Raw genomic sequence first — 26,987 nt, forward strand, 5'->3', positions numbered from 1 at the left:
TGGAACTGAATACTGTAAACAAAAAATAAAAAATAAATTTATAATTAAAAAAAGAAATGTTGAAGAGAATAGTTTCTGGAAAACTTGGTAAGACCTACATAAACTGATGCAATGCGAAGTGAGCAGAACTAGAACAATTTACACAGTAACAACAATATTGTAAAAATGATAAAATATGAAAGACAATATCTCTGATCAATGCAATTATCAGTGAAGGGGACAGCTTCAGAAAGATCTGGGAAGACTTTAAGACCTGATGCAAAAGTGAAGCGAGCAGACCCAAGAGTACAAGATACACAGTAACAGCAATATGGTAAAGAAAATCAACCGTGAAAGACTTACTTTGATCAATACGATGATATACCATAATGCCAAAGGATCTGGGAATGAAAAACCCTATCCGCCTCCAGAGAGAGATGTGATGCACTTCTTTTTCTCTTGGAAGGGAGAAGTGAGGCAATCGGGGTTAATTGACTTGCCCAAAGTCACACACAGCTAGTAAGGGTTAAGTGTCTGAGGCTGGATTTGAACTCCGGGCCTTCCTGACTCCAGGGCCAGTGCTCTATTCACTGCTCCACCTAGCTGCCCCAACTGGTGGACTTCTGGATGCACATTGAAGGGTACTGTTTCCCTCTATCTTCTCGATTTGGGGGCGGGGGTGGAATATGACTCACGCAGAAATGTTTTGCAAGTACTATAATTCTTGTTTCTTTAATGGGTGGGGGATGGAACTGAAAATAAAAATAAAACTGAAAAACAAAACCGAGAGGGTCACAACCTCTGTCTATCTCACTTTCCCAGACTGTAAAATACGGGTAATAACAGTACCTACCTCGCGGGGTTGTTCAAATAAGATGCTATTTGTAAAGTGTTATGTAGATATATGAAGTGCATATAGGAAGTGCTTAATAAATGCTTATTACGTTCCCCTTCCTTCCAGCCTCTGGCAGGGCAGTGCACTTTGCAAGGAGGAATGCGGCTCCAGAAATAAGCCCCGGCCCCGGCTCCCCGGCCCCTGCGCCGGCTCCCCGGGCCGGGATTGGGGTTCGCTGCCCTCTGTCCCCGGGCAGGCGGGACGGCTACGCCTGGAGGGCTCCCAGTGCGCAGGCGCCTCCTTTTGGTTGTCTTCCGCCAGAGGCGGGGCGGAGCTGAGAGCCGGGGCGGATCAGCCTGACCCTCTTCTTGGCCAGAGGCTGCCCCGGGCCACAGCCGCATCCGCCCGCCTCGTTCCGCACCCGGGGCTGGGGTCCTCTCTGGATGGAGGATGGGGGCGGCTGCTCCCGGAGCAGAGCCCCGGCCTGCGGAGGACCGGGAGCAGAGGAGGCGGGGACCTCGGCTCAGTCCTGCCGCCGGCTCAGCAGACTCTCGCATTACCTCTACCTGGTGGGCTTCCTGGTGAGTCTGGGGAGGGCGGCTCCAAGTGCGGGGCGCAAGCGGAGCCGCAGCTGCGGAGCCTGGGGGAGAAGGGAGGGAGCAGAGCGTGCGCCGCGGGGCTCCCAACAGCTTTTCATTTCACCGCGATGCCCTCCCCCTCTCCATGCCCTCCCTGCCACCCTCCCCACACACCTGCCTTTAAGCTCAGCAAGTCCCAGCACTCGGTGATTAAGGAGTCGTAGGAGGCCGGGGTGCCCGAGAGGCGATGCAGCGAACCACGCCAATATACGCTTTGTGGGGAGAGGGCCACCGCTGTTTCCCAAGTGACTTCACAGCTGTCAACTAGGTGGCCCAGTGGACAAAACGCTGGGCCTGGCGTTATAAAGACGCGAGTTCAAATCCGGCCTCAGACACTTCCTAGCTGTGTGACCCTGGGCAAAGCACGTAACCCTGTTTGTTTCCTCGTCCGTAAAATGAGCTGGAGAAGAAAATGGCAAACCACTCCAGTATCTTTGCCCAGAAAACCCCAAGTGGGGTAAGGAAAAGTCTGACACGACTGAACAACAGCAAAAACCATAACTAACCACATGCAGAGATGGTTCCGAGTGTGGAAACTCCACCAGGCAAGGCAGGTCAGAGGGAAGCCTTGCCCTGGATTATCTCCATATCAGAGACCATGGGATCATAGTGCAAGAGCTCGTAAGGGGAATGCGAGGTCGTTCAGAGGTGTCAAACCCCAGGCTGACAAAAAAAGAGAAGAAACAAACAAAAAAAAACAGCCAAACTCCTACCAAATGAGACCCAAATTAGATTTAAATGTAATTGGGCAGTGTTTGCCAAAATAAATAACAAGTTATATTGAAATAGTGATTCAAAAAATGAAAGGACCCGTTTAAAAACCTGTGCCCTACGATGAAATATAAACTATTTAGTTTAGTTTTTAAAGTCCATCACAACGTATCTTCAATGTAGCCAACCAGTTATCTTTGTTCCGTGTAGAGGACACTCCCATCTCCTTTCGGACCTTTGCCCTGGCCTTCTTGCATGTGAAATATAGGGCTTCCTTAATCTTCCTTGTAGAATCACTCCTCTCCTTTAAGACAAAACTCAAGCGTTGTCTTCTGCATAAAGCCTTTTTTGATCCCTCCAACTGAGAGTACCTCCCCCCCACCCTAAAGTACTTTGTATATAATTATGTTTATTCCCTTCTTATTTTCTGTTTTTATATGTGCTTGTCTCCCTCATTAAAATGTAAGCTCATTTCAAGTAGAGATTATTTCATTTTTTTGCACTTGTTATCCCCAGTACCTAGCACTATGCCAGGCACATACTAGGTACTGATTGTTTGCTAATTAACTGGTTGACTTGCTCTAGGTGTGAGAGACGGTGCACAGTGAAGTTCGCTCACTAATACACTCTTACATTCTTCTCTCTCTCTCCGCTACATTTGCCAACTAGTTCGGTTTCAGTTTCATTTCCTGAGAAACACGTGATTTCCCCTGAAATGATGAAACGAAACCGAAACTGAACCTCAATAGTCCTCTTCTGATTGGTTACTCCCAAATTTGGTAACAGGAAATGCATAATGAGGTTTTGCAAAACCACTGTCCTCTGATAGGGTACAGATTAGTTACGAATAATTATGGTAATGAAGGATAGAAACTCTTTTGCGCCCATTAGTTAGATATTAGTAAGAAGACCGGGAGCGTCCCCCCCTCACCAGCCAATGGTGAGGTAGGACAGGAGTTAGAGGTGGGGTTAGGATTAGGACAAAAGAAGCCTGAGAGCTTCCACATGTGGTACTCCCGGGATTTGGCGGCTTAAGCAATCAGTGGGTGCTGTGCCCTTTCGCATGAGAAAGAATAAAGAATTTTTTTTTATTATTTAAAATAATTTATTTTTTATTTTTTTTAATTTAAATTTATTTATTTAACATATTTACTTTTCAGCATTGATTTTCACAAGAGTTTGAAAGGAGGAGCGGAGCAAAAGGAATAAAGAACTTTTATGATCTTGGACTCAGACTCCAAACTTTTGATTCCCGTGTTTGTCATCCCGCACGTAGCTCGTACAATTAATAACCATCAGAGGTCATGTTTGAACCCATGACTTTTGACTGCACTGTCAGTGGTCTCCCTGCTGCAAGACAATTTTTAACATTTAAATGCTTTATAACTTTGTCTAAATTCAAAAACCTTTCCATCAGTTAAAAGAAGAGCCACATGTCCTTAAATTAATCCATAATTTGTGGAGACCTGGATTTGATTTCCCAATAGAATAAGAGAATTTTTTTTTAATTTTTATAAACAGTAGAGTCAATAATTTCCTTGCAGGCTGGACTGAAAATGGGAAGTTGTTATTTGGTATTTAGGATTCGGTATTTTGTAGTCATTGCCAGCTGGTGCAGTGTATACAACCCTGGGCGTAGACTCAGGAGATCTTCCCAAGTTCAAATCCAGGCTCAGACGCTTACTAGCTTTGTGACCCTGGGCAAGTCACTTATCCCTGTTTGCCTCATCTGTAAAATGAGCTGGAGAAGGAAATGACAAACCACTCCAGTATCTTCGCCAGGAAAACCCCCAATGGGGTCACAAAGGGTCAGACGTGACAGAAAAACGACCTACCGACAAAGCCTAAGTCTTGGGGGAACTTGTCAAGGTTCCAGGGCTTAATTTTTCTTAGGGTACAACTTCAGTAAATGCCACTTATTTGATCATTTAAAGAAATATTTACTGAGCGCCTCATTTCTACAAGACACTGTCTAAAACACAAAGATAAGTAAAATACTACTCTTGTCTTCAAGGAATTTACTTGAAATCTGGTAGGCAATTTGCAGATTAGATTTGGAGGCTGATCCCAGTCTCCCTTAGGATGCCTTTTGCCAGTTCTTGTTCTGATTTTCTCTACTTTTTATGCATTGGAATTTCTGTAAACAGTGCTGGAGGAGGGTTAGGAAAAAGCCTATTATTGTCTCTCTACTTACTATTAGTAACTTGTAACCTAAGGTTATGTATCCCTGGAGGAGGATGCCCTAGCAAGAAGATAATCCTTTGGTCTGAAAATTTGCTACTTAGGACCTCATCCTTTTCCCATATGTTGCCTCCTTGTTATGACTCCATTATTCTCCCTTTCCTCACAGTAGTATCCTCATTTAAGTTCTTCATTTCCTTCCACCAACCCAGGAATAATTGATTTGCAGTAAGATCATCTGCTCTTCCCTCCTGTTAGGCTGGTCAAAAGTGGGAGTAGTTACAAGTCAACTCTTTTTGATCTTGAAAATATTGGGGCTGATTTTGTTCAGCCTCAGGCAAGTATTTTGCTCATCCTAATCTTAGCAATATATTATAGTATTCCATCAGCATTGGGTAACTGGAGCTGACATGATTTGGAATGCATTCCTAGGATGAATTAATCTTGAGTTTGAGTTTATATAATAAATTGCTTTTAAAAATTTGAGTTTTGATGAGTAGTGAAAGAACAAAAAGGCCGTCAGTAGTACTAGATCATGTTTGATAATGTTTGATTTATGAAAATGACTTTATTTGAAACAAACCCTGTGTGATTGGTAATACAAGAGTTATATCCATTCTATAGGTGACAAAATTGAAGCTCAAAGAAATAAATGATTTGCCTAAAATCACAGAGTAAGTAATTCAGTCAGGCCTTGAACCTAAGGTTTCCAAATACGAATTGCATTCTTTTTCCACTGAGTAAGAAATTCACATCATCTATAAGTTGATACTTCATCATTGGATATTCAGAAAATTATTTGCTGACACATCCAAACAACATTTTAAGTCCATTTGGGGAACTTTATATAAAATTTGGGGAATTTAAGAATTTTAGGGTAAAGGAGAACTGCTATGGAATCTACTGTTAATGCTAGGTAGAGTGCTGTTGTGGAAAAAGTACTATATTTGTAGTCAAGGCAACCTTGGATGTTTTTGAAGGGCCACAAGATTTGTTCTGTTTGATCCCCTCTTAGAAATAGGAATAATGGATAGCAATGAAGAGAGGCAGATTTAGTCTGTTAATAGGTGACTGGCAAAACTCTTAAATTCCTAGGGTCTTATATAATATTCCTAGTGTGGACTTAAAATGTTGGGACATGTCCCAACATAAATTCGTTTTCTGAATATTCAAGAATGAAATTGCCAACCTGTAGATTATCCAGACAGAAAGAATATTCTGTGGTCTGAGGAGGCTAAGTCACTTGTCCAAGATCACACATTCTTGAAGCTGCTCTCTCAACCCAAATTATTAACCAAGGTCCCTTCATTGCCCTGGGCAGAATGTTGGAGAGATGGTGTTGTATAATGTGGAGTGTAAGGATAAGGTACTGTACTTGGGATACAGGTTCCTGTCTGACATTTTTATAGTTCTTTAACCCTGAACAAGGGATTATCATCTCTGAGGCCCAATTTCATCACCTAGTAAATACAAATGATAACAATAACTGTCTTCACTATTTTACAGTGTTGTTGTGAAGAACAAATGAGAGAAGGGGCTGTGTAATTTCAATTATTATTATTATTTGGGGTTCAAAGTGAAGTGGGAATTATTTCTTATAGAATAAGAAAACTTTGCATTTCAGTTAGTCGTTATGGCATTTTTTTCAACAAGAAAGTAGAGATGATTTATTATACAAGTGCTACACTTAGCCACAAAGAAAACAATCAGTCTGGAATGACAAGAGAGTACCATGGCACATGATCAAGAGGCAGACCTTGCATTAAAATATCCTTTGTAAGGAAGGAGTGTTCAGTGGTAAGAGTCCTTATCTGATGGTAGAGCTGGCAAAGTCCTTCATGGGTTGATGTCTCCTGAAGGTGGATACTTTATACCTGAAATACCCAAGGTAAGACTTCATGCCTTATTTAGAGAGTTGCAAGCCTTGGTTACTTCTGGGTACAGCACCGTCTTCTCTGGTTTAATCTCATATCCCCTCATTCTATATTCTTTTCCTTTAGTGAGGAAAAAGACAGAAGTAGGAAGAGGGAAGCTCTGCTTGCAACCCTCCCTCCCTTTTTATTGTAAGCACTATGTCAATGCTATCTTTCTTTTGGGATACTTTTAAAATACATTCCCAGTGAATGATAATGGTGTTCTTTGTTTATGAAAGAAGAAAGTTAGACAGACTTGAAGGTAGAGTGCATTATAGGACATGGCAAATCTGTCATTTACAAATTGCAAATTTCATGAGCAATGTTAGTGGTATCTCAAAAGAGTTATGAGTGAAAAATTGGCATTTTGTTAGAAACAGCAGATGTTGTATATGGAATAAAAAGAGAAGGGACTTTACCTAGTATAGGATCTGCAATTCCAAAACCTCTCAAATTCTAACATTCTTCTAATTAATGAAAGTATCATCTATTTTCTTTTAGGATTTTTTTGGTGTAAGCATGGTAGTTCCTTTGTTAAGTGTTCATATCAAATCCCTTGGAGCAAGCCCAACTACCGCAGGAGTAGTAGGTAAGTGATGTAAATTAATAAACTAAAAACAAGTGTAGATTATGAATCATTGCTATTCAACAGCTGAATAGCAAAAATATCATTTCTCAGAGATGTTTAAAGATACATGATCCTGGAGTAAGTTTATCCTATCTTTCTCTAGTTTGGTGGTTAAGCTGTTCATCAAGTGTTTGTTGAGTATATATAATGCGTAGAACTGTGTTTTCAATTTAATAATTCAGCCCAAAAGATATTGAATTGTGGATAAAGCATTGTCTTAGACCTTGGGGAAGATACACGGTTTAGATAATACTCGATCCCTGTCCTCCTAGGGCTTTCAATTTGGGAGAAGGTTAAGACACATATATAGAGAAGGATAGGGACAGTACCTATGATTTCACTGTTACAGAGAATTCTCTTGGGGACTGTGTAATCGAAAGGAACAAGCATTTATTGAGTGCACACTATATACTAGGCACCATACTAAGTGCTTCACAACTATCTCATTTAATCCTCACAGTAACCTATTTTGTCGTCAAGGAAACTCAGGCAGAAAGGGATTAAGTTACTTGACCAGGATCATTCATCTAGTATGTGTCTGAAGCCAGATTTCTACTCAAGTCATACTGACTCCAGACTCAGCACTCTATCCATTGTGCCACCTAGCTTCTTCACAGTTGAGGAAATTCATTCTACCAATTCAGGTTAGCACTTTCTCTGCAATGTATAGTCTTACAGAGTTACGAGGGCACTATGCCCTGAGTCATACAGCCAGCATGTTAGACTCACGATTTGAGCCCCGTTCCTGAGTCAGAAGCCTCTTTGTCTTCTATACTGCTCAGTTGTTCAGACATGGACATATTTAATGCATATTATTATATTCTAAATATGTTAGAGTTGCAAAAGCTAAGTGCTTTATGTGTTCTGAGCTCCCTAAGGTCTAAGTTTCTTTTTGATAACAGAGGGTCAAGGAAGTCTTGAAAAAGGTGGCATTTGAATTGGGCTTTGAAGAGTAGGATTTCCACAGGTAAAAAGAAGTAAAGGGTAGATTTTAGGTGTTGGGAATCAAATGACATATTTGGGAAATAGAGATTACTCTAGTTTGGGTGGAGTATAAGATGCCTAAAAGGGGGTAATAGAAGTTGTCTGGACATTTTCCCTCACTCCTTTGCAGAGATGGAAGTCCACAGGTATAGAACATTAAATATATTTTTGAAATATTGACCAGTTTTGATTTGTTTTTCTCTTCTCCTTAAAAAATCTTTGTTATATACACAATGGTTGTCTGGAAGAAGGTAAGGGGGGGAATAGAGCAGGAAATCTATAGATATAAAAACAAATAATACCAATGAAAGCTTATTAAAATATAAATTGTGTGATAGCAGATGGTAACAGGAGAAGTCCTTGAATGCCAGGCAAAAGATTTTGAGCTTTACTCAGTAATTAGTAGGAATCTCCTGAAGATTTCTGAGCAATGACATGAGAAGACACAGGATAGTGATGGTGATGGTGGTAGTAGTGGTGATGGTGGTGGTGACGATGATGACAATGATGACGACTGTGGCAGAAGTATGAAGAAAGAGGAGAAAAATAGAAGCAGAAAAACTTGTTGAAAAGCTGTTGCATGTAGATGGTAATCAGACTCTGGAAGTAGAAACTGAAATAAATGTGGAAATATAAGGTTCCGGTAGAATTGTTGAGACTTAGTATAAAGGTATATTTTAATCTAGCAGCCAACTCAGAGGGTTCAGAGATAATTTATTGGGATTAAAATAAAAGATGTCAGGAGGACCTGTGCCAGAGGGGTAGGAGAACCAAGAGAATCTCTGAATCTAAAGTATGAAGGATCCAGTTAGAGAGGGTGGTCAATAGTATTAAATGCTGAGGATGGGGTGGGTCAAGAAGAACGTATACCAGTTTACCACTTTGGGGTAAATCTGGCAATTGAGAGGTGATCTTAAAGAGCAGTATCAGTAGATCATTTGGATGCAGAAACCAAATTTCAGGGAATGAGAACAAATGGTAAAGAAGTGAAGGCTGCAGATGTAAACAGTGAAAGCTTGGAGAAAGGTGGGATAGTCATGGAGTATACGAACAAGATTTTTTTTTTTAATGTGAAGAATTGAGCTTATTTGCAGATGCTTTGGAAAGAGCAGTGGAGTGGGAGTGGTTGAAGATGAAAGAGAGAGAAGGGGAAAAGTCTGCTGAAGCAGCCTTGTATAGGAGACTAGAGAGAATAGAACCAAAGGCATAGAGAGAGGGTTTGGCCTTAGTGAAGAGGAGAGGTATATATCTGTGACTTCTAGTGGCCCATGATGCTCAGAATAGATTTAAAGAGTAGATGCCATAGGGCTTTACAATCTAATGTAAGAGACAAGATATAGATGTTATCCTCAGAAATATGTACATTGAGTGATAGGATTATAGTAGTGGGGTGGAAGGGTGGAAAATGATTAAAGTATGTCAGATCTAGTTTTCCATTTCCTCGACATGTTTTAAGTATCTCCTTGTTACCAAGTATCTATCAGGTTTATCCCAACCAGAAAGTCTTTCTTAGCTCTTCCCTTGCCAGATCCCTATCAGCAGTCATGTCCTCACTTTGTTGCTAAGTGTTGGAAATGTCCAGCTGGCCTTATCTAACCAGCCCAGGGATAACTCACTATTAATGAGGGAATGTTAAGCTGGAAGAGGAAAACCTCTAGACGTAAGGAGAATACAGACCCGCACCCTCACCCTACTTCCCCCCAAGCAAAAAACATACAGAAGCCATTCATTTCAGAATCACAAAATAGGTTAATATAGCAATAATATTACTAAGGACCTGCAGGTAGGAATAAGAGGCTTTTGGCATCGGTAATGGTTACTGTGACAGTACAGAATTTTTTTTTAAATTTTTTTCAAACCTCATACACTGCCATGATTTGAATTCACAATGAGGAATAAAATGTCTGTAAAAAAACCCCTTTTGCTCAAGTTGATCACTCAGGTAGGGATTTTTATACAAAGCCCAGCAACTCTAAAATAATTACATGTAGCAGAGTTTTCATATTGCCCAACATGCTAAAAATCCTCTTCCAAATTCAGGAATTTTTACTCTTCGCTGCACTCCTTCAACTCCTTCCTTCAGAATTTTTCCATCTCACTGTTCAAGCATCATGATTGTGCCATTCTTTTAGTCTGAGCCCCCACGCCCTTCTGCTTCTTCTGCTTGTCCTAAATTATATTTAGTAATCATACCGTTTTTGTTGGTACACTTCCCATTGATCTCTCATTGGTTAAATCAGCTCTATGATGAGTCTGGGCCTCCTTGATTTATACTGTTGCTGTATTTTATTTCAGGGTCCCTCTATGGTGTTCTACAGCTCTTTTCTAGCGCAGTAGTGGTAAGTTTACCTTCATTTGTACCATTGCAGCTTTTGAAACATATTCGTGTAGCTGTTGATGAGTTGAGGCCAGTTGTCCATTGGTACAGTAAACAATGATGACTGTTTATGAAACTTTAAAAAAAATCATGTTCACAAAAAAGACACAGGTAATTAGTTTAATGTGTAATATAAATCATTACTGTTCTTTTTAAAAATCTAAATTAATAAGTCATCAAATCTTCCTGGAATATTAGGACTCATGCTAAAATTAAATACTCTGAACTATATCTCAAAAGTCAAAATCTTGCTCATGATGGCTGACATATTAACCAGACTTCTGTGATATTCATGCAGTGTGTAGTGTGTATGTATCCGTATGCATCTATATGCATGTGTATGTATTTATGAATATGTATATTATGTGTACATATATGTATATGCAGGTTTCTATTCTAGTGGCTGTCTAGTGGCTCAAAATCTATTCTGTTCGATATTTAGAGCCACTTATTTAAGTTATATCTATCTCTGTATTTCTATCTCTATGTAGCAATCTAGATAGATAGATACACATGCACATATATACACATACACACACATTTATTTTATCTCCCCTAATATAATTTGTGGGGCAGCTAGGTGGCACAGTGCCTAGAGTGCCAGGCCTAGAGCCAGGAAGACTCATTTTCCTGAGTTCAGATCTGGCCTCAGACATTTGCTAGGTGTGTGATCCTGGGCAACTCACTTAACCCTGTTTGCCTTAGTTCCTCACCTGTAAAATGAGCTGGAGAAGGAAATGGCAAACCACTCCAGCATCTTTACCAAGAAAACCCCGAATGGGGTCACAAAGAGGCAGGCACAACTGAAAAACAACTCAACAACAATCTAATTTAAACTCCTTGAGAGTAGAGATAACTTCATTTTTCCTTTTGGTTCCCTAGCACAGTACCTGGCACGCAGTGTGCACTTAATAAATGCTTGTTGGTTGATTGATTGACTTTATTATATGACTCTAGTAAAGAACCTTTGCTCATAAATCAAATCACTGAAGATACGGTATCCCAGATTTTTATTGACCATTATCAGTGTTGAACCAGTTAAAGGAACAGTTTGAGCAGAGCTGGATCTGTCTTTCTTTGTCCTTTGACCTCACACCCCAGTCCATTCAAGTGTGTTTTATGATCTTCAAGTCTCATGGAAACATTTTGCATGATTAGCATACTGGACACATTATTAGAAGGATGCTTTTCAAATTGCATGGTCCCATAACCCCTAGCTATCTTCATTATGTCAGAAATTAACACTCCAACCTGCTTTAGATATGTTCACCTTTTCCACTAGAGATTTGCATTTTAACATCCCTGATTAAGTTTTTCATAAACTGGGGAAATGGACAGAAACTGTCTATCAAGGGAAATATGAACATGTAAAAGGAAAGTGAAAGATTTAAAAAATAATTTTGATAGTCAACCTACAGAGAAATGTAATTTGTAACCTGACTTTTCCTTAGGAGTTGGAGAAAGGGTAAGGATTAGTATTAAAAAAAGGAAATTTAGATTAATTTGAAAAAAAATTAGATGTGCCTAAAATATACATAGCTAAAGCCTTTCTTTTCTGTCTCATTATAGCATAGAGGTGACCTTTGGGTTTCTATTATAATTTTACAACTGTAGCAAATAAATTTGATGATGGAGACTGTTGAAGGCTATCCCAGCAGAGCACAAAAGCTCTGTCAGGTCATACCAAGCTGGAAAAACTTCAGGTAATGGCCTGTGACAGACTTTGTATCGGTGAGCTGAGGACCAGCCTAGCTAAATTCAGAAAGACACACTACCAGAGGGTTGGCCACCAGGTGAAACTGATAAAGATCATCTAAAAAGACATTCTGCATCGTTGGAAGAAGTATCCATGGGAATGAAATCTTAGGTCTTTTAAAATATTCATGCATGAAGCACATTCTGAGTTCTTCTTTGACAATCCAGCTGATGTGGTAAAATAATGAAATAAGCATGTCTGCCTCTAATGGGATCTTAAACTCCTATATCCTAAGACAGTAGCAATGGGTATTATTTTTTCTAAAAGCAGAACAGTGTCTCCCTAAAGAAAGTCTAGGTGAATTTCTAAACATTTGGATGTAGAACATGATCTGAAGACAAGACTTTCTCATTTTAATCATTTAACATCACTTTCTCATTTAAATCACAAACCTTACTTTTGAGGATTTGAAAGCAAGTATTTTTTAAATACATGGAGTTACTACTTTCCCACTTACTTCATAGGAGTTTTTTCTGATACAAAGTTCTGTGTGAGATCCACTTTTTAGGCATACTTATTCTCTCGAACTCTGCGCATATGCCCAAATAACCAGTCAGTTTAGTCAAATGGTTGACCATTTTCAGTAAAAAAGATATTCTTACCAGTTGCATGACCATTGAATTCAATTAAAGTGGTCAGTTTGGTAGACAAATGTTTATTGAACAGCTATAAGTGATAGATATGTTCCTAAAATAATAAGTGTAAATCAGTTTTTAAAATCTAATCCTATTTTAAAGACACCAAGAAAGTTTGGTATTGAAAGAATCCTTATTACTCCTTTTATAAAACAAATTTGGTAACCTCTAATTTAATTTTACTGGTGAATAAATGTGAATTTCTACACCTTATAGAATTTAAATGAAGTGTACTCATATAAGAATTCATTTGATTAAGGAGTTCTTCAGTGTTCTGAAAGCAGGTATATAGACTAAAGTGTCAAGTTTATGATAGAAGAATAATGCTCTCCCTTCAAGGATTCCATGTAATATTTCACTTTCATGTGAGACAAGAATTTGAACTATAGTTTAGTGTAGGTGGGCAACGAGGTGGCACAGGAGATAAGAGTGCTGGGCCTAGAACTAGGAAGACTCAGCTTCCAGAGTTCAAATCTGACCTCAGACACTTAGTAGTTGTGTGACCCTGGGCAAGTCACATAACCCTGTTTACCTCAGTTTCCTGATCTGTCAAATGATCTGGAGAAGGAAATGGCAAACTACTGTAGTACCTTTGCCAAGAAAACCCTAGATGGGATCATGAAAAGTCAGACACAGCTGAACAACAAAAACAGACCCTCTTAAATCTGTCCCCTTCTTTTTTTTTCTCCAAAGTTTACTTTTTGTTTAATTGGCCTATGACTTCATTTTAAATAATTGTATTTAGAATCATAACTGCTAAAACTTGAGAAACTTTAAGGTCAGCTTGGAGAAACTGAAGGCCAGAGAAGTTTAATAACTTACCCAAGGCTACACAGCTAGTAAAGGTGATAACCAGAACTTGAATCAAAGTTTTGATTTAAAATCCAGTGTTCTTCGTACTACAACAGAATTGTCTCTAATTAGTCAGTGTTTTCCTTTAAGAATACCTTGTTCATAGAAATTACCAATTTAATTTTTAAACCAATAAATAACTTAAAGAATATTGATTAATGGAAATTTCCAGAACAATATTTTATTTCTGAAAAGCCTATTTTTTTAAAAAAAGTAAAAATATACATGTTATTTTTACTTTTTTTGGTATGGGGTGGGGGCAAGATCCAGGCTTTTAATTTAATTAGTTTAGGAGTATCCCTTGAGGTAACTCCCTGGACCAGGGCAAATATCTAATGACTTCTCTGAAACTCATAATCTTAGATGTCTGGGTTACTGAGAGGTTAAAGGATGTGCCCATTGTTACACACCTATGTGTCATGGGGGGAACTTGAACTCAGGTCTTAACTATTATATTAATAATGTATATCCTTTGGATGCAAGTACAAAGACAATATTATAAAATTTAGGTTAGTAACTTCCTAACCATATCAAATTAGTAGTTGGAAATGACTGTTTTCAGGAAAGAAGTTGTTTATTTATTGTAACACAGGCATACCCTGAAGATATTTGCCCTAACTCACATCTTTTCACAATAACATCATTAATGTGTTACCAAATTCCCAATTAACTATTAAAAAAAGTCATTCAAAGGTTTCTCGATCCTTTAGCAGATCAGCTGATTCCTGCCTATCCCCACCTGCCTAACATTCTCTGACCAGACAGCTCTCCCTTCAGCCAGGTTACACACACTTCTGTGAGACAGCACCTACCTTGTAACTCTCTCCCAAACATCGTAGGATTTCAAGCTGAAAGTGACTTCAAAATTCATCTAGTCTAACGCCTTCATTTTATGTTTAAGGAACCTGATGCCCACAGGAGTGAAGTGACTTGCTTAATGTCACACAGCTTGTAAGTGGCAGAGCTTGATTTTTAATGTCCTCTAACTCCAAATCCGCCGTTCTTTCCATTAGGCCCTATTGTCTCTACCAGGAAGTTATCATCTTTTCCTAAGGCATTAACTAACTGCTGGTTAGTGATGTTAGGTGGCATGTGCCTATGCACCCACCGGAGCAGGCCTCATGAATCATTCAGTCACAAATTTTTGTATTACTGTTTTTATCTATAAGATCCTTTTTGGATATTTGTCATTTTTTCCTAGTAATAATTGTTTCTGCCCATTTTATAAATATTAAAGACTGATATAGAAGCCATGGTATAGGGAACATTAAGTTTTTCCCACAGATTTATTGAAAGTCTTAGAATCTTAAGTCTAAGTTTTTCTAAGCTTTCCCTCAGATCACCCAACCACAAAAGACATGTGCTTCTTTATACAGAAAGAAAAATCTCCACAAAAGACATGTGCTTCTTTATACAGAAAGAACACTATCAACACAATTTCCAGGGGCAAAATATGTCTAAATGATCATTTATTTATATTGGGTAAAGTTTGCATGCCTCACACTTGTGCATTGTTGGTGGAGTTGTGAATTGGTTCAGCCATTCCGAAAAGCAATTTGGAACTATGCTTTCAAAGTTACTAACCTGTCCATACCCTTTGACCCATTGATGCCATTAAGCCTGTATCCCGAAAAGATCAAATAAAAAGGAAAAAGGACCTGTATATACAAAAATTTGTACAGCAGCTCATTTCATGGTGGCCCCAAACTAAGAGAAACTAAGGATTTGGCCACATATTGGGGAATGTCTAACTAAATAATGTTATATGAATGCAATGGGATATTATTTTGTGAATTGTAAGAATTGACAAAATGGATGACTTCAGAAGACACGGGAAATACCTCAATAACTGATGCAGAGTGATCAAGAAGAGAACAATTTATACATTGACAACAACCGAGAAAAACAATTTTGAAACTCTGATTAATGCAAGGATAAATCATAAATCCAGAAGACTGAAGATTAATCACATCACCCACCCCCTGCAAGAGAGGTGATGAACTTAAGATATAGAAAGACAAATTTTTAGATATGGCCAATGTAGGAATCTGTTAGACAGCACTATGCATATTTGTTATGAGGTGTTTTTATTTGTTTGTTTGTGGGGGGGAAGGGGGTTGGTTGCTTTTTCATTTTAATTATACGCTGGGGTCTGGGAGTGGGGAGAGAGTTAATAAATGCTCATAAAAACATATATACATACCATATTTATATGTACAAATATACATATGTGTATTTAAAGTTTTCGAACCTCTTACAGGGCTACTGGAGTGATGTAGTGGGAAGACAGTATTCGTTACTTGTGTGTATTCTGCTCAGTGCTCTAGGTTATTTCCTCCTGGGCATATCCACCAGTCTCCTGTTAGTTGCCATCGCTAGAATTCCTGTTGGTGAGTTTCTTGTATATTCCATGTTGTCTCTCCCCCTCCTCCTCCTCCTCTAGATGGCGCTGCTGAGAGTTTTCTTCTGTCCATATTGTTTGTATCCCCATAGGTCCTAATCTTACCTGCTCTTGTCTTTGTTTCTGTGTTTTTGCCTCATAAGCCACATACTTCTGTTTGAAGAGAGCCAATTCAGTCTCGGATTACTGCATCATACCTATCTGTCTCCTGGTGCTGTTGCCTAGGATTTAAGTGAACCTGTATTGGCTCAACATCTGGTATGGGCAACTCTGTCCCAGGCATCTGTAGAAGATAACCCACTTCTTCAGGAGTTTCTAGGTTCCTAGCTGAGCCATGGAGCTTCAAGCATAGGTCCACTGGTATGGCTCGTGTTCAGCTTTAAACCTCTCTAAACTCAACTATTATTAGTTTCTGTTGTTGAAAATGGATATAGAGGACCAAAGATTAGTTTTCCATGTCAGTACTTAGTTCCTTTTAATCCCTTAGACCAGAGGTTCTTAACTTGGGATCTGTGAACTTTTAAAAAATATTTTGATAATTACATTTCAATATACTTGGTTTTTTAATAATCCTATATATTCCATTTTATGCATTAAAAACTTTATTCTAAGAAGGGATCCATAGGCATTACCAGACTGGAAAAAGGGGTCTGTGACACAAACACATAAATGTTTAACACCCCTGTCTTAGACCAAACTTTGCCTGAGGGTAGCTAATTCTAGTGAGGATGTCTTTTTTTTTATTTCATTTCTCCAAGACAAATTTTAACTCTCTCATATTCAGGGTTTCCTTTTTTACTATATTTGGAAAACTGGTTGCAACCTGGATTAAATGGAGCATAAATTACATTTCTTTGAAATCATCAGGTTTCAGTTTCACTCATTAAAGAATGAGTGTAGCTCAATAAACAGTTTTAGCACAGCATTCTATTACAGTGGTCAATGAAATATATTATGCCAAAACTCTATTTTCACTTTCCATAAATATATTTTTGTCTTTATCTTGCAACCTCACTTGCTTAAGAAAACTGTGTGTGTGTTGGGATATGAGGATGGAGGAGGTATGATAATAGGGGATAAGCAAACTGAGTTCATTTCTTTTTATTTTTATCATGTATCCATAATTTCTGCATACTGATTAAGTTTATAATAATTTATATGAAACATTTCCCATAATTCTGTAAGAAATTTTTGATATTACTACAAGTAAATAGAAGTGCAGCATAAACCAGGGACTAGGTTCCTACCTCAAATTACCCTAGAGGATATTCCTTTTTTGTTCATGATTTCATTTATAAATGTGAAATCAATGTATTATGAGTAGAGGTAATATCGTGGTACTATATTGGTACCCCTAGATAAATGTCCTTTAATATCCAAGCTACTGCTGCAGTGCTTGGCATCCCATGGAAATAGAGTGCATGACAAGAGCACTCCCAGATATTGTGGTAGGGAATTCCTTTGCAAAGTTTTACTTCTGGTCTTGGATTTTAAATATATGCTACTTATCCCTTCCCTCCCACCATTCCACCACATACAGACAACACAAGGAAAGTGATGTCACCTCTGGTTTGCTTACATATGTTTCCTTCTATAGCCCAGCTCTTCCAGATCCAAGAGGAATTCATCTTTTTAATTCAATTTAGTTTAATTCAGCAAGCATTATTTAAGTCCTGCTGATATTCTAGACACTGGTCTAGTAACTAGGACTGCAAAGAAAAAAAAAACAATCCCTGTCTTCAAAAAACTGAAATTCTTTGCATGAGCAGGGGGTGAGGAGAGTATGGGGGAGAAAACAATATATACACACATAAATATAAATTACAAGATTGTTTGTGGGGATGGTTGTTATTGTTGTTTTAGAGTTTTTCAGTTGAGTCTGACTCTTCATGACCCCATTTGGGGTTTTCTTGGTAAAGAGAGTGGCTTCTTCCTCCAGCTCATTTTACAGATGAGAAAAGTGAGGTAAACAGGGTTAAGTGACTTTCCCAGGGTCACACAGCTAGTAAGTATCTGAGGTCAGATTTGAACTCAGGAAGAAGAGTCGTTCTGGACCTAGGCCTGGCACTCTATCCACTGTACCACCTCGCTGCCCCTTGTGAGAATGGATGGGGGGGCACTGTTAACTAAGGGAATCAGGAAAGACCTTTTATAGGAGGCACATGAGCTGAGCAGATAAAGGGATTGAGACTGAGGTAAGAGCGAGAATATTCTAGGCATGGGGACAGGCTATTCATAGACATAGAAGGCAGGACATGGAATGTTGTATCCAGGGAACAGAAAATAGGCCCATTTGTCTGGAATGAAGAGGGATTAATATGCAATTGGTCTGGAAAGATAATTTTAGTATTGCATCTTGTAGCTGGGAATATAAAGAAAGATAAAAACAGCCCCTGCCTTAATTAGCTCACATTCTAATGGAGTATACCACTTGCAAACAGTGTACATATAGGATTTATACAGGGTACATTGGAGGTTATCTCAGAAAAAGAAGGTAGTAGTTAATAGGGATTTAGGCCAAGTGTTGAAGGAATAGCAAGTAAGACAGCAGGCAGAGAGGAAGAGGAAAAGCATTCTACGCATGTGGGACAACCAAGGAAAATGCATGGAGTTAGGAGAGGTAATGCGTACAAGGAACAGCAAGGAGACCAGTATCAATAGAAGACTGAAATATTTGGGGTCAGGTTGTGAAGGACTTTAAAAGCCCACCAGAGCATTTTATACTCGACCCTGAAACACTTATTGATTTTATTGAGTAGGGAGGTGATGTGACCTGTGCTTGTTTTACTGCCACTTTGCTAAGTCACTTTGGCAGAAGAGTGAAGCATGGAGTAGGGTGGGGAGTGACTTTAGGCAGGGAGATGACCCAACAGGCTATTGTAGTAGTCCAGGTGTCTATCAGGTAAGGAGGGCCTACACTAGGGTGGTGGCAGAGTCAGAGGGCAGAAGCGTACATTTAATTAGAGGTGTCTGGAAGGCAAAATCAAGAGAAAGGATTGTGGGCACCATCATTACCTGAGGTCAGGACAGGCCTGGCACAGAGTAGGGAATTCAGACGGGTCTGAGTCTTCAGTTTTTCACTTTTTGTGGGATGGGGCAAAAGGCAAGAAGTCACGCAGGAGGTCATGCACTTTTATGGAGGCACGGTGGTACGGGGAAAGGACACTGGCTCTGCATTTGAGGATCCGGGTTCAAATCCCACTTCTGCCATTTACTAGCTCTGTGGCCTTGGCACAAGTCCCTGAACTTTCCTGGGCCTCAGTTTCCTCAAAGATAAAATAATGGAATTGGATTAGATGGCCCCTGAGGTGCCTTCCTGCTCTAGAGCTGTGAGCCCAAGGCAGTACCAGTGGTCAGAACTCAGGAGAAGGAGAGGGTCTGAGCAAAGACCACAAATTGTTTTCTTCAAAGGTCCTTTTCCTATTTCATGTCAGGAGCAGAAACTACTCATGGAACATGGGATTTAAAATGGTACAGGACCTTAGAGGGCCAACACCCTCATTTTACAGATGAGGAAAGCTGAAAGGTAGATGAAAGAGGGAAACAGCACAGAGATAAGCAGTTACTGAAGTGTAACATAAGTAGTAAGCAGCAGAATCCAGTTTCAAACCCAGGTCATTTATTTCCAAATCTGTTGAGTACCTTTTCCATCTTGACAAGGAACGAGTAACACTGCACCCACCAGAACATTCAGGGAATTGATTTCAGCAGTGTGGGAGATAAAGAGGATTGTGGGTTCATTCCAGTCCTAGTTAGGGCCAAGGCAGGGCAGCTAGAATTACCAAAGGCCCTTCCAGAAACCATGTTCTCTTTTGAAGGGGAAGCTGCAAATCTTACATAGCCTTGCCTTTTCCATGTAAAGAACTTTTCAGCCAAAGTTCGTTGTAGTTCTTAAATCTGTACATTCCAAATGCTTTAAAGGCTTGCCAGAAATTGTTCTGGTAAACATTAGTGTTAAAAGCGCACCTGTATTTTATTATGTATTGTTAAATTAGCATGCTTCACTCATATGGTAGAAGAAGGTTTTCTATCCTTTTTCATGAATATTTCATTTTTTTCTAATTAAATACAGATATTGTATTCATAGAAATGAAACCTAGCCAGAAATTCTTAACCATATATATATGTTTGCTATTTGAAAGTCGAATATTTTGTGGTAATTTAGATTAAATACAGGACAGGAAATGAAATGCTTTCATTTTGGGAAATGTACTAAACCATTCTTCTTCTCAACCTGTAGGTATATTCAAGCACACGCTCTCAATCTCAAGAGCTCTTCTTTCGGATCTGGTTTTAGACAGAGAGCGCCCACTGGTATTAGGGAAACTGAATACAGCATCGAGTGTGGGTTTTATCTTGGGTCCTATGGTCGGTGGATATCTTACTGAGTTAGAAGGTGGATTTTATATAACATCCTTCATCTGTTTCTCTATCTTCATTCTGAATGCTGGTAAGTTGTGATTTGACCACAAGATAAGTCAATTTATTTGCAGTTAATGTTGGTCCACTATACATTGTGAGAATTTTTAGCTGTCACGAGGCCAAGATCATGAGTTTGATCCCTGCTTTGTTGTGTGGTTCATAGTCAGAAACTTTACCTTTAAGCTCTATCAGCTCCCCTACAAATGCATGGCACATGGGAAACCCAGAAAGAGTGTAAATGCATCAGGACAAATCCATCACCATGGCCAGAAAAATTACTTCAAGCATATGCCTTGTTTATGGATTATCAGTGTATTTTCTCATTTATAAGATGTCATATATCTCACATAGGACATCACATATCCATGATACAGGGAAGGAATAGCATCAGAGCAGTTGATAAAAAAGGTGATTTGAGGACCTTACTTTTATTTTTTTCATTAAATTGTATGCCATTCATTTTATCTTATTCCAAACGAAGTTCCTCTGTATGTCTTTTGCCTGGTCACTAAGTAAATACGCTAGTAAAGCATATTACTATTACTCTCTTATATGAAATGCTACAACTCTCTGACCCAACTACCACAACTATACTATCATCCACTTCTTGTAGTCTACTAACTATATCTTTTGCCGTAATCAACCTTATTGCTTGAGTATCCTATTTAGGCTTTTTTTTCCTGTCCTTCATATCTATGCCTATGTCTTTTTCCATGGTCCAAGTGCCTGGAATGATCTTTTCCTTTTAGTCCATCAATGATCATGCTGAGTTCCTTCATATTCCTCCTGAAATCTTCATTCCATGAAAGTCTTGGAGAACCCCTTTAAATATAAATAAGTGGAAAAACTCGAGAGGGCCTCTTACCACTTTCTTATAGGGTGAGTTTTCTGTTGGAATTATGCAATAAATGTTTAAGCTGTAGCCTATTTCCTATTCTGGTGCCATACATATGACTTTGGATCCTAATGCCTTTCCCAAACTGTTAAAAATTCATACATTTTATTTCACACCTACTGTGTGCAGAGCACAATGGAGAAATGTTAAAAATAGATATCCTTACAGCTTATGATATAGCTGGAAAAACAACATACATGTGTGCAAATATATGAGAATAATATAAAGCAATACCAAATCCCTGCAAAGGCAAAGCAATATAGTTAAGAACTACATTTTAAGTTGTCAAGTCAGATTAGTCAAGGAAAGATTGGCAGAGTAGGTTTGTGGTGGGTTGGGTTTTTGAAGGAGGTGCAGTATGTGGACAGTAATGGCTGAAGATCAGGGGATAGGTTAAGTTCAGGTGATAGGAATGGAATGTATAACCAACCAGAGTCAGCATGGAGTAGCTTGTTAAATTGAAGAGGCAAAGAAAGTAGCTTGTTGGGAGTAGAGGGGAGCTGAAGAGAAGTGAGATCAGTTAATGAAAAGCCTCGAACAGAAAGCACAATTTAGATTTGAGATAATGAGAAATAAGAGGCCATTTGAAAGTTCTCAAGCAGGGGGATGAATGGTCAACATTTTGTTTGAGGAGATCATTTTTTTTTAGTCCAACCCTCTCCTTTTATTATTATTAATAACAGTAAATAATGATTACAGAAAGAATAATGTAAATAATAAGCCAAATGCATTCTTTAATTATTTCAGTGGAATAGTGAATATAGTGCTGAGTTAGGCTAAGGAAGGCCTGAGTTTAAATTCTGCTTCTGATGCTCATTAGATCCTTGTAAATTACTCATAGTCCCTGAACCTCAGCTGAGATCATTTCTAGCAGCTGTGTAGGAAATGGGTTGAAGCAAGGAGATCAACTGGGGGTTCTTGACATAGGCTCAGACAGAGAGTAGAAGGAAGGGTCTGTAGAAGTTACCTCAACCATTTTGACAAACACAGTTGAGCAGTGTTAGAGAAGTAGCTTTTTAGCATCTGAGGACAGAAGTACACTTATGTTCTTGCCCTGTATTAACAGGTCTTGTCTGGATATTTCCATGGAATGACACAAACTTGAGTAGGAGGAAAAATAACCTGCAAACCAGCAACAGACCTCCTTCACACCTCCTGAAAAAGACAAAAAACAAGTTGCAGGAGACTCCAGCAACTAATGGTGCCATCACACCTCAGGCAATGACTTGGCAGCTGTGGATTCAAATTGTGTCTGTGTTAAGAGATATTAAGAATGTGATATTTTCTGAAATGTGGGACATCTTTTCAGTGCGCTTCCTGATGTCTCTGGCTGTCATGCTGTACCACAGTAACTTTGTTCTGGCAATCGAGGAGCGCTTTGGGATGAAACCCAGGCTGACTGGGTATATTATCAGCTACAGTAGTGCCCTGGGAGTGTTGGCGGGTTTTGTTCTAGGACCAGTAATGAGACTCTATAAACACAACACCTATACCATTCTGTTACACTCGAGTACCTTCACCTGTGTGCTATTGCTGCTTTACTCCACAGCACTCAGCATATGGGTGGTCATTTTCTGCTCCACTTTTTTATCCTTTTCTACTGCTATAGGCAGGATCTGCATCACAGATCTTCAGCTAACTGTGGGCGGGACTCAGGCTAGCGGAACTCTTATAGGCCTGGGCCAATCCGTGACAGCTGTGGGTCGTATCATTGCCCCTCTCCTCTCAGGAGTCGTCCAAGAGTTCAGTCCCTGTGGTCCCCCAGGTTTAGGAGCAGCATTAGCTTTATTGGGTGTCCTCATAATGGTTTTAAACAAACCTCGTTACAGTAATGATCAAAATGTTAAGCTGAAAAGCCAATAGGACAATTTCCATTAAAAGAGAAGTTAAATATGTGGTGAATGAGCCAGGGGCAAATGCAATAATTATTAAGGGCACTGTGACAGTATCTCATAGAAGAATAACACACCTTTAAAGAAAAAGGTGCTGTGAAAACAAGGGAAGAGGATCTGATTTCCACAGATACAGCTGCTCTAAAATCAGAAGCCAAAACAGGAATGTTGATACTCATGGTTCCGAGAAAGCATTCACCAGAAGGAAGATAGGTATGAGATGTGTACCTAAAAGTTTCATCTGCTGGTTATGCCAATGGGGTTAACATTTTTAAAGGAAATAAGATAGGAGCTGTTGAGCTTAGGAGCATGTTGGTAGAATGCATACAAGCAGGGTACTTGGAAGAATGGAAGTAGCTACTAGGACTTGCCCACTAAATGAAAACAAAATTGTACTTTCAGAAAAACATTTAAAATTGGGTGGATAGCAATGATGTCCTTATACCATTGGGGTATTTATGCAGGTTGTCCCTTCCATGTAGATTTTAAAGAACTTGACAACTTCCGTTAACCAATTTGTTATCTTTTAAATAGACTGACTTATCCTTATTTGAATTTGGAGATTTTCCTAAAATTCTGTTTACACTAAGTGGTATTTAGAATTTTATCAGCTCTTGCTGTTGAAATGTGAAGGGTTATATAGATTGTTTGATCCTGTCCCGTATGTGTTAGGTTTTATCTTTACCCTTACTGCCAGAGGTTTCCCTCAGGACTTGACTAAAAGGGCTGAAGGTCAGCCAAGGTGAATCTTACCTGAAATTCTGTATTCCTGTGTTGCAGCATAACTTGGGGAAGAGAATATCACCTCAAGTAAGTTAAGGAAACTATTAATAACAAAGTAGTGTCATCAAGTGAGATGTCCCATTTCACCTATGTTATTGAATGGTATAAAAGAACCTTAAGATTATTTTGAAAATCTGCTTGTTACACATGATCCCCTTGTGTGGGAAAATGACAACCTCTCCTAGCCCTAATGTCTGTATGGCAGATTTAAATTACACTTGTGTATGTACTACTTAGGAGCCCAAGATTGACCTTAAGACTGAGGTATGCCAAGAGATTGATGCAGATCATAGTTGGCACTTGTACACATTTATAAAATATATGTTCAAATTCATGGTTTGAAAAGTTCAAGAGATACTCACTGTGACCTATGGGAAACCACTTAACCCCATTGATGTCTGACAACTCTCTAAGATTATAAGTTGCAATCAGTGCCTGTTTTCATTGGGAGATGGAGCTTCTTACACTGATGAAATCCCAGGCCTAGTTTAAAGATAGATAGATGGATAGATACATTTTTTCTACAACAGGCACTTCCCAACAAACATCTTAATAAACCCACCTAGAAAGTGCATTTCCCCAAAACAATTTGCTTAAGTACAGAATTTCTTTTCAGAAAGGAGATAATACTCATGATGAAGATGAAAAGATAATATTTTGTAGGTTGGAAGTTTTTCCATTTTCTTCTACTGTAAGGATGCAGTTGAATAAATCACTTGTTATTGAACTGAACAAGTTAAACTGTAATAATTAAATTCCATAAGTATTTATGAAGCACCTTCTAGATACACAGGACTGTTTGGTTCTGTGGGAAAGATAAAGACTGTTTTAGGTTACTTATAGTCTTAATGGGAGAAGAGAGCATAGCATCATGGATTTAAAACTGGAGGGAATCTCAGGTGTCACTAGTCCAAATCTATCATTTTTCAGATGAGAAAACAGAGGACCAGATGGGAAGCAATGTAGTACAGTGGAGAGAATGAACAATTTATAATCATAAGCCCTAATTTTAAATCCCAGCTCTGCCAATTTACTCTCTATATGACTTATTCTCTCTGGGCCTCACCTTTCTCATCTGTAAAATGAAAAAATTAGACAAAATGTAAGCTCCTAAGCTCCCTCCCAGTTCTGGATTTACAATTCTAAGATCCATAAGCAAGAGGACAGTTACATACAGTAAAGGTTGGAGAGATGAGATGTGTGATAGAAAGGTTAAGGGGAGAGGGCTGTGAAATAGAAATACTGAACACACTGTGTGTGGTTATCTTCTTGCCCCAGACAAATAAAAATACAGCTCTTCCAATGGGAATTTCAAATTTAGGCATATTTTTATTCACAGCAATTGATTTTAGCCATATCTGAAGTCAGCATCCTATAATATTTATGATACTGTTATGATGCATAAAGCAAAATTATATCATTATTAAGAGTTATAAAATAGATAAGAGCAGAGAGATTCAGAGTTTGACTTTTGTTTATGGATAAAAATAACTAGCAATTAGATAGCACTTTAAAGTTTGCAAAGCACTTTCCATGCGTTATCTCATTTCATACCTCATCCTTTGAGGTAGGTGCTGCTATACCCGTTTTACACATAAGGAAATAGGTTAAATAACTTGCCCAGGTTCACACAGCTAACTATGTTAGGCAGGATTCAAATTCATGTGTTCTTGACTCCAAGACTAGCATTCTTTGTTCTGCAGATAAAGTGAAATGTTCCTTCGGTACGCCACTGCAATATTTTTACTCTTTAATTAATATGGATTTTACATGACTTTTAGATGGATGTTTTCTTAAGATGTTTCTTACATGGTAATCCATTAAGGACTTGGAGGGTTTGTGGTATATGTTCTCAGGGAGATGCCAACTGATGCTACCTAATATTAAAGTTTTTATTGTTTTTTTTGTCCTGAATGACTACAAGTTAATATTGACTTCTTAAGACACAATAAACTATTAATGTGAAAAAGAATCTAAAGAAAGTGCCATTCTTCCCTTCCCAGTATTCTTTTTTTGCCATTTTCTTACAACTGTAGTTTTTTTATATTTATTACCTTCCCACCAGTCCAGAACAAGCCCTCTACTCCTATAACTTTCCATAATAACCAACGCATGATCTGAATATTAAGGACCAGTTTAATGCTTATAGAAGAGTACCTGGCATCATAGATGATAATAGTGCGCTTAGTCATTTTTAGTCCAACTCTTTGTGACCCCTTTTGGGGTTTTCCTGGCAAAGATACTAGAATGGTTTGCCATTTCTTTCTCCAGCTTATTTTACAGAGGAGGAAATTGAGGCAAACAGGGTTGAGTGACTTCTCCAAGGTCACACAGCTAGTGAATGTGTGGGGCCAGATTTGAACTCAGGTCTTCCTGACTCCATGCCTGGCACTCTATCCACTGCACCACCTTAGTGCCCTGGAGCTAACATTTGTATAGTGCTGTAAGGTTTGCGAAGCGCTTATTTGATCACCACAATACCCCTGTGAAGTAGTTTTCAGATGAGAAAGAGGTTAAGTGGCTTACCTAGTCAGAAAATGAGGCATTAGGTCTTTTATACTATATACTATACTACAAATACATTTTTATATAGGTGAACAATATATAAAATAAAAAGAACAAGTTCCAAAATAGTCGTATAAATAATACCCTTAAAGGCTCAAGAGAGAACCTTAGAATGGGGGTGGTAAAAGGCGACTTTATGGAAAAGGTGGAATTCGAACCTGACTTTGAAGTCTAGGAAAATAATGGAAAGAAGTTGGTGTGAACGGCATTATCAAAAGAAGAGAGAGGAATGTTTAGGGGCCAAGTAGACGGGACAGCAAGCAGCCAACTTGGCTAATCAGTCCATATAAATGAGTGGAAGTTTTCATAGAGGACCAAAGGACAATTAAATTGGGGAAAATAGGTTGCGGACATGGTTTGGATTTTATAAGCAATAGAAAATGCCACGAGATGGTTTTTTTTTTTAATCAGAGGAATGAATTAAATAATGAAAGGAAAAAAGTATAAGCTGAGAATTATCAAGTTGCAGGCAGTAGCCTAAAAGAAGGCAAAGACTGTGTGTGTGTGTGTGTGTGTGTGTGCGTGTGTGCAGATCTATAG

The 26,987-nt window shown here is 38.8% G+C and overlaps 1 protein-coding gene across 1 annotated transcript; it reads left to right on the plus strand.

Moving 5' to 3' along the window:
• The first annotated feature begins 1,158 nt into the window (after positions 1 to 1,158).
• MFSD9 (major facilitator superfamily domain containing 9) lies at positions 1,159 to 25,854 on the plus strand. The gene is made up of 6 exons (XM_036756801.1): positions 1,159 to 1,395; positions 6,759 to 6,846; positions 10,165 to 10,208; positions 15,750 to 15,879; positions 20,131 to 20,340; positions 22,274 to 25,854. Exons 1-6 carry the CDS (start codon positions 1,258 to 1,260, stop codon positions 23,068 to 23,070), a joined length of 1,407 nt encoding a protein of 468 aa, XP_036612696.1. The 5' UTR covers positions 1,159 to 1,257; the 3' UTR covers positions 23,071 to 25,854.
• Positions 25,855 to 26,987: the final 1,133 nt, after the last annotated feature.

The sequence above is a fragment of the Trichosurus vulpecula genome, chromosome 4 (assembly GCF_011100635.1).
Source record: "Trichosurus vulpecula isolate mTriVul1 chromosome 4, mTriVul1.pri, whole genome shotgun sequence".
Classification (NCBI taxonomy): Eukaryota; Metazoa; Chordata; class Mammalia; order Diprotodontia; family Phalangeridae; genus Trichosurus; species Trichosurus vulpecula.

What these genes read in the sequence shown, in the direction of transcription:
- MFSD9 (XM_036756801.1), top strand. Translation starts at nt 1,258, where the DNA reads ATGGAGGATGGGGGCGGCTGCTCCCGGAGCAGAGCCCCGGCCTGCGGA. An exon ending in TCTACCTGGTGGGCTTCCTG is followed by an intron (nt 1,396 to 6,758) that starts GTGAGTCTGGGG and finishes ATTTTCTTTTAG; the next exon opens with GATTTTTTTGGTGTAAGCAT. An exon ending in CATCGCTAGAATTCCTGTTG is followed by an intron (nt 15,880 to 20,130) that starts GTGAGTTTCTTG and finishes CTCAACCTGTAG; the next exon opens with GTATATTCAAGCACACGCTC.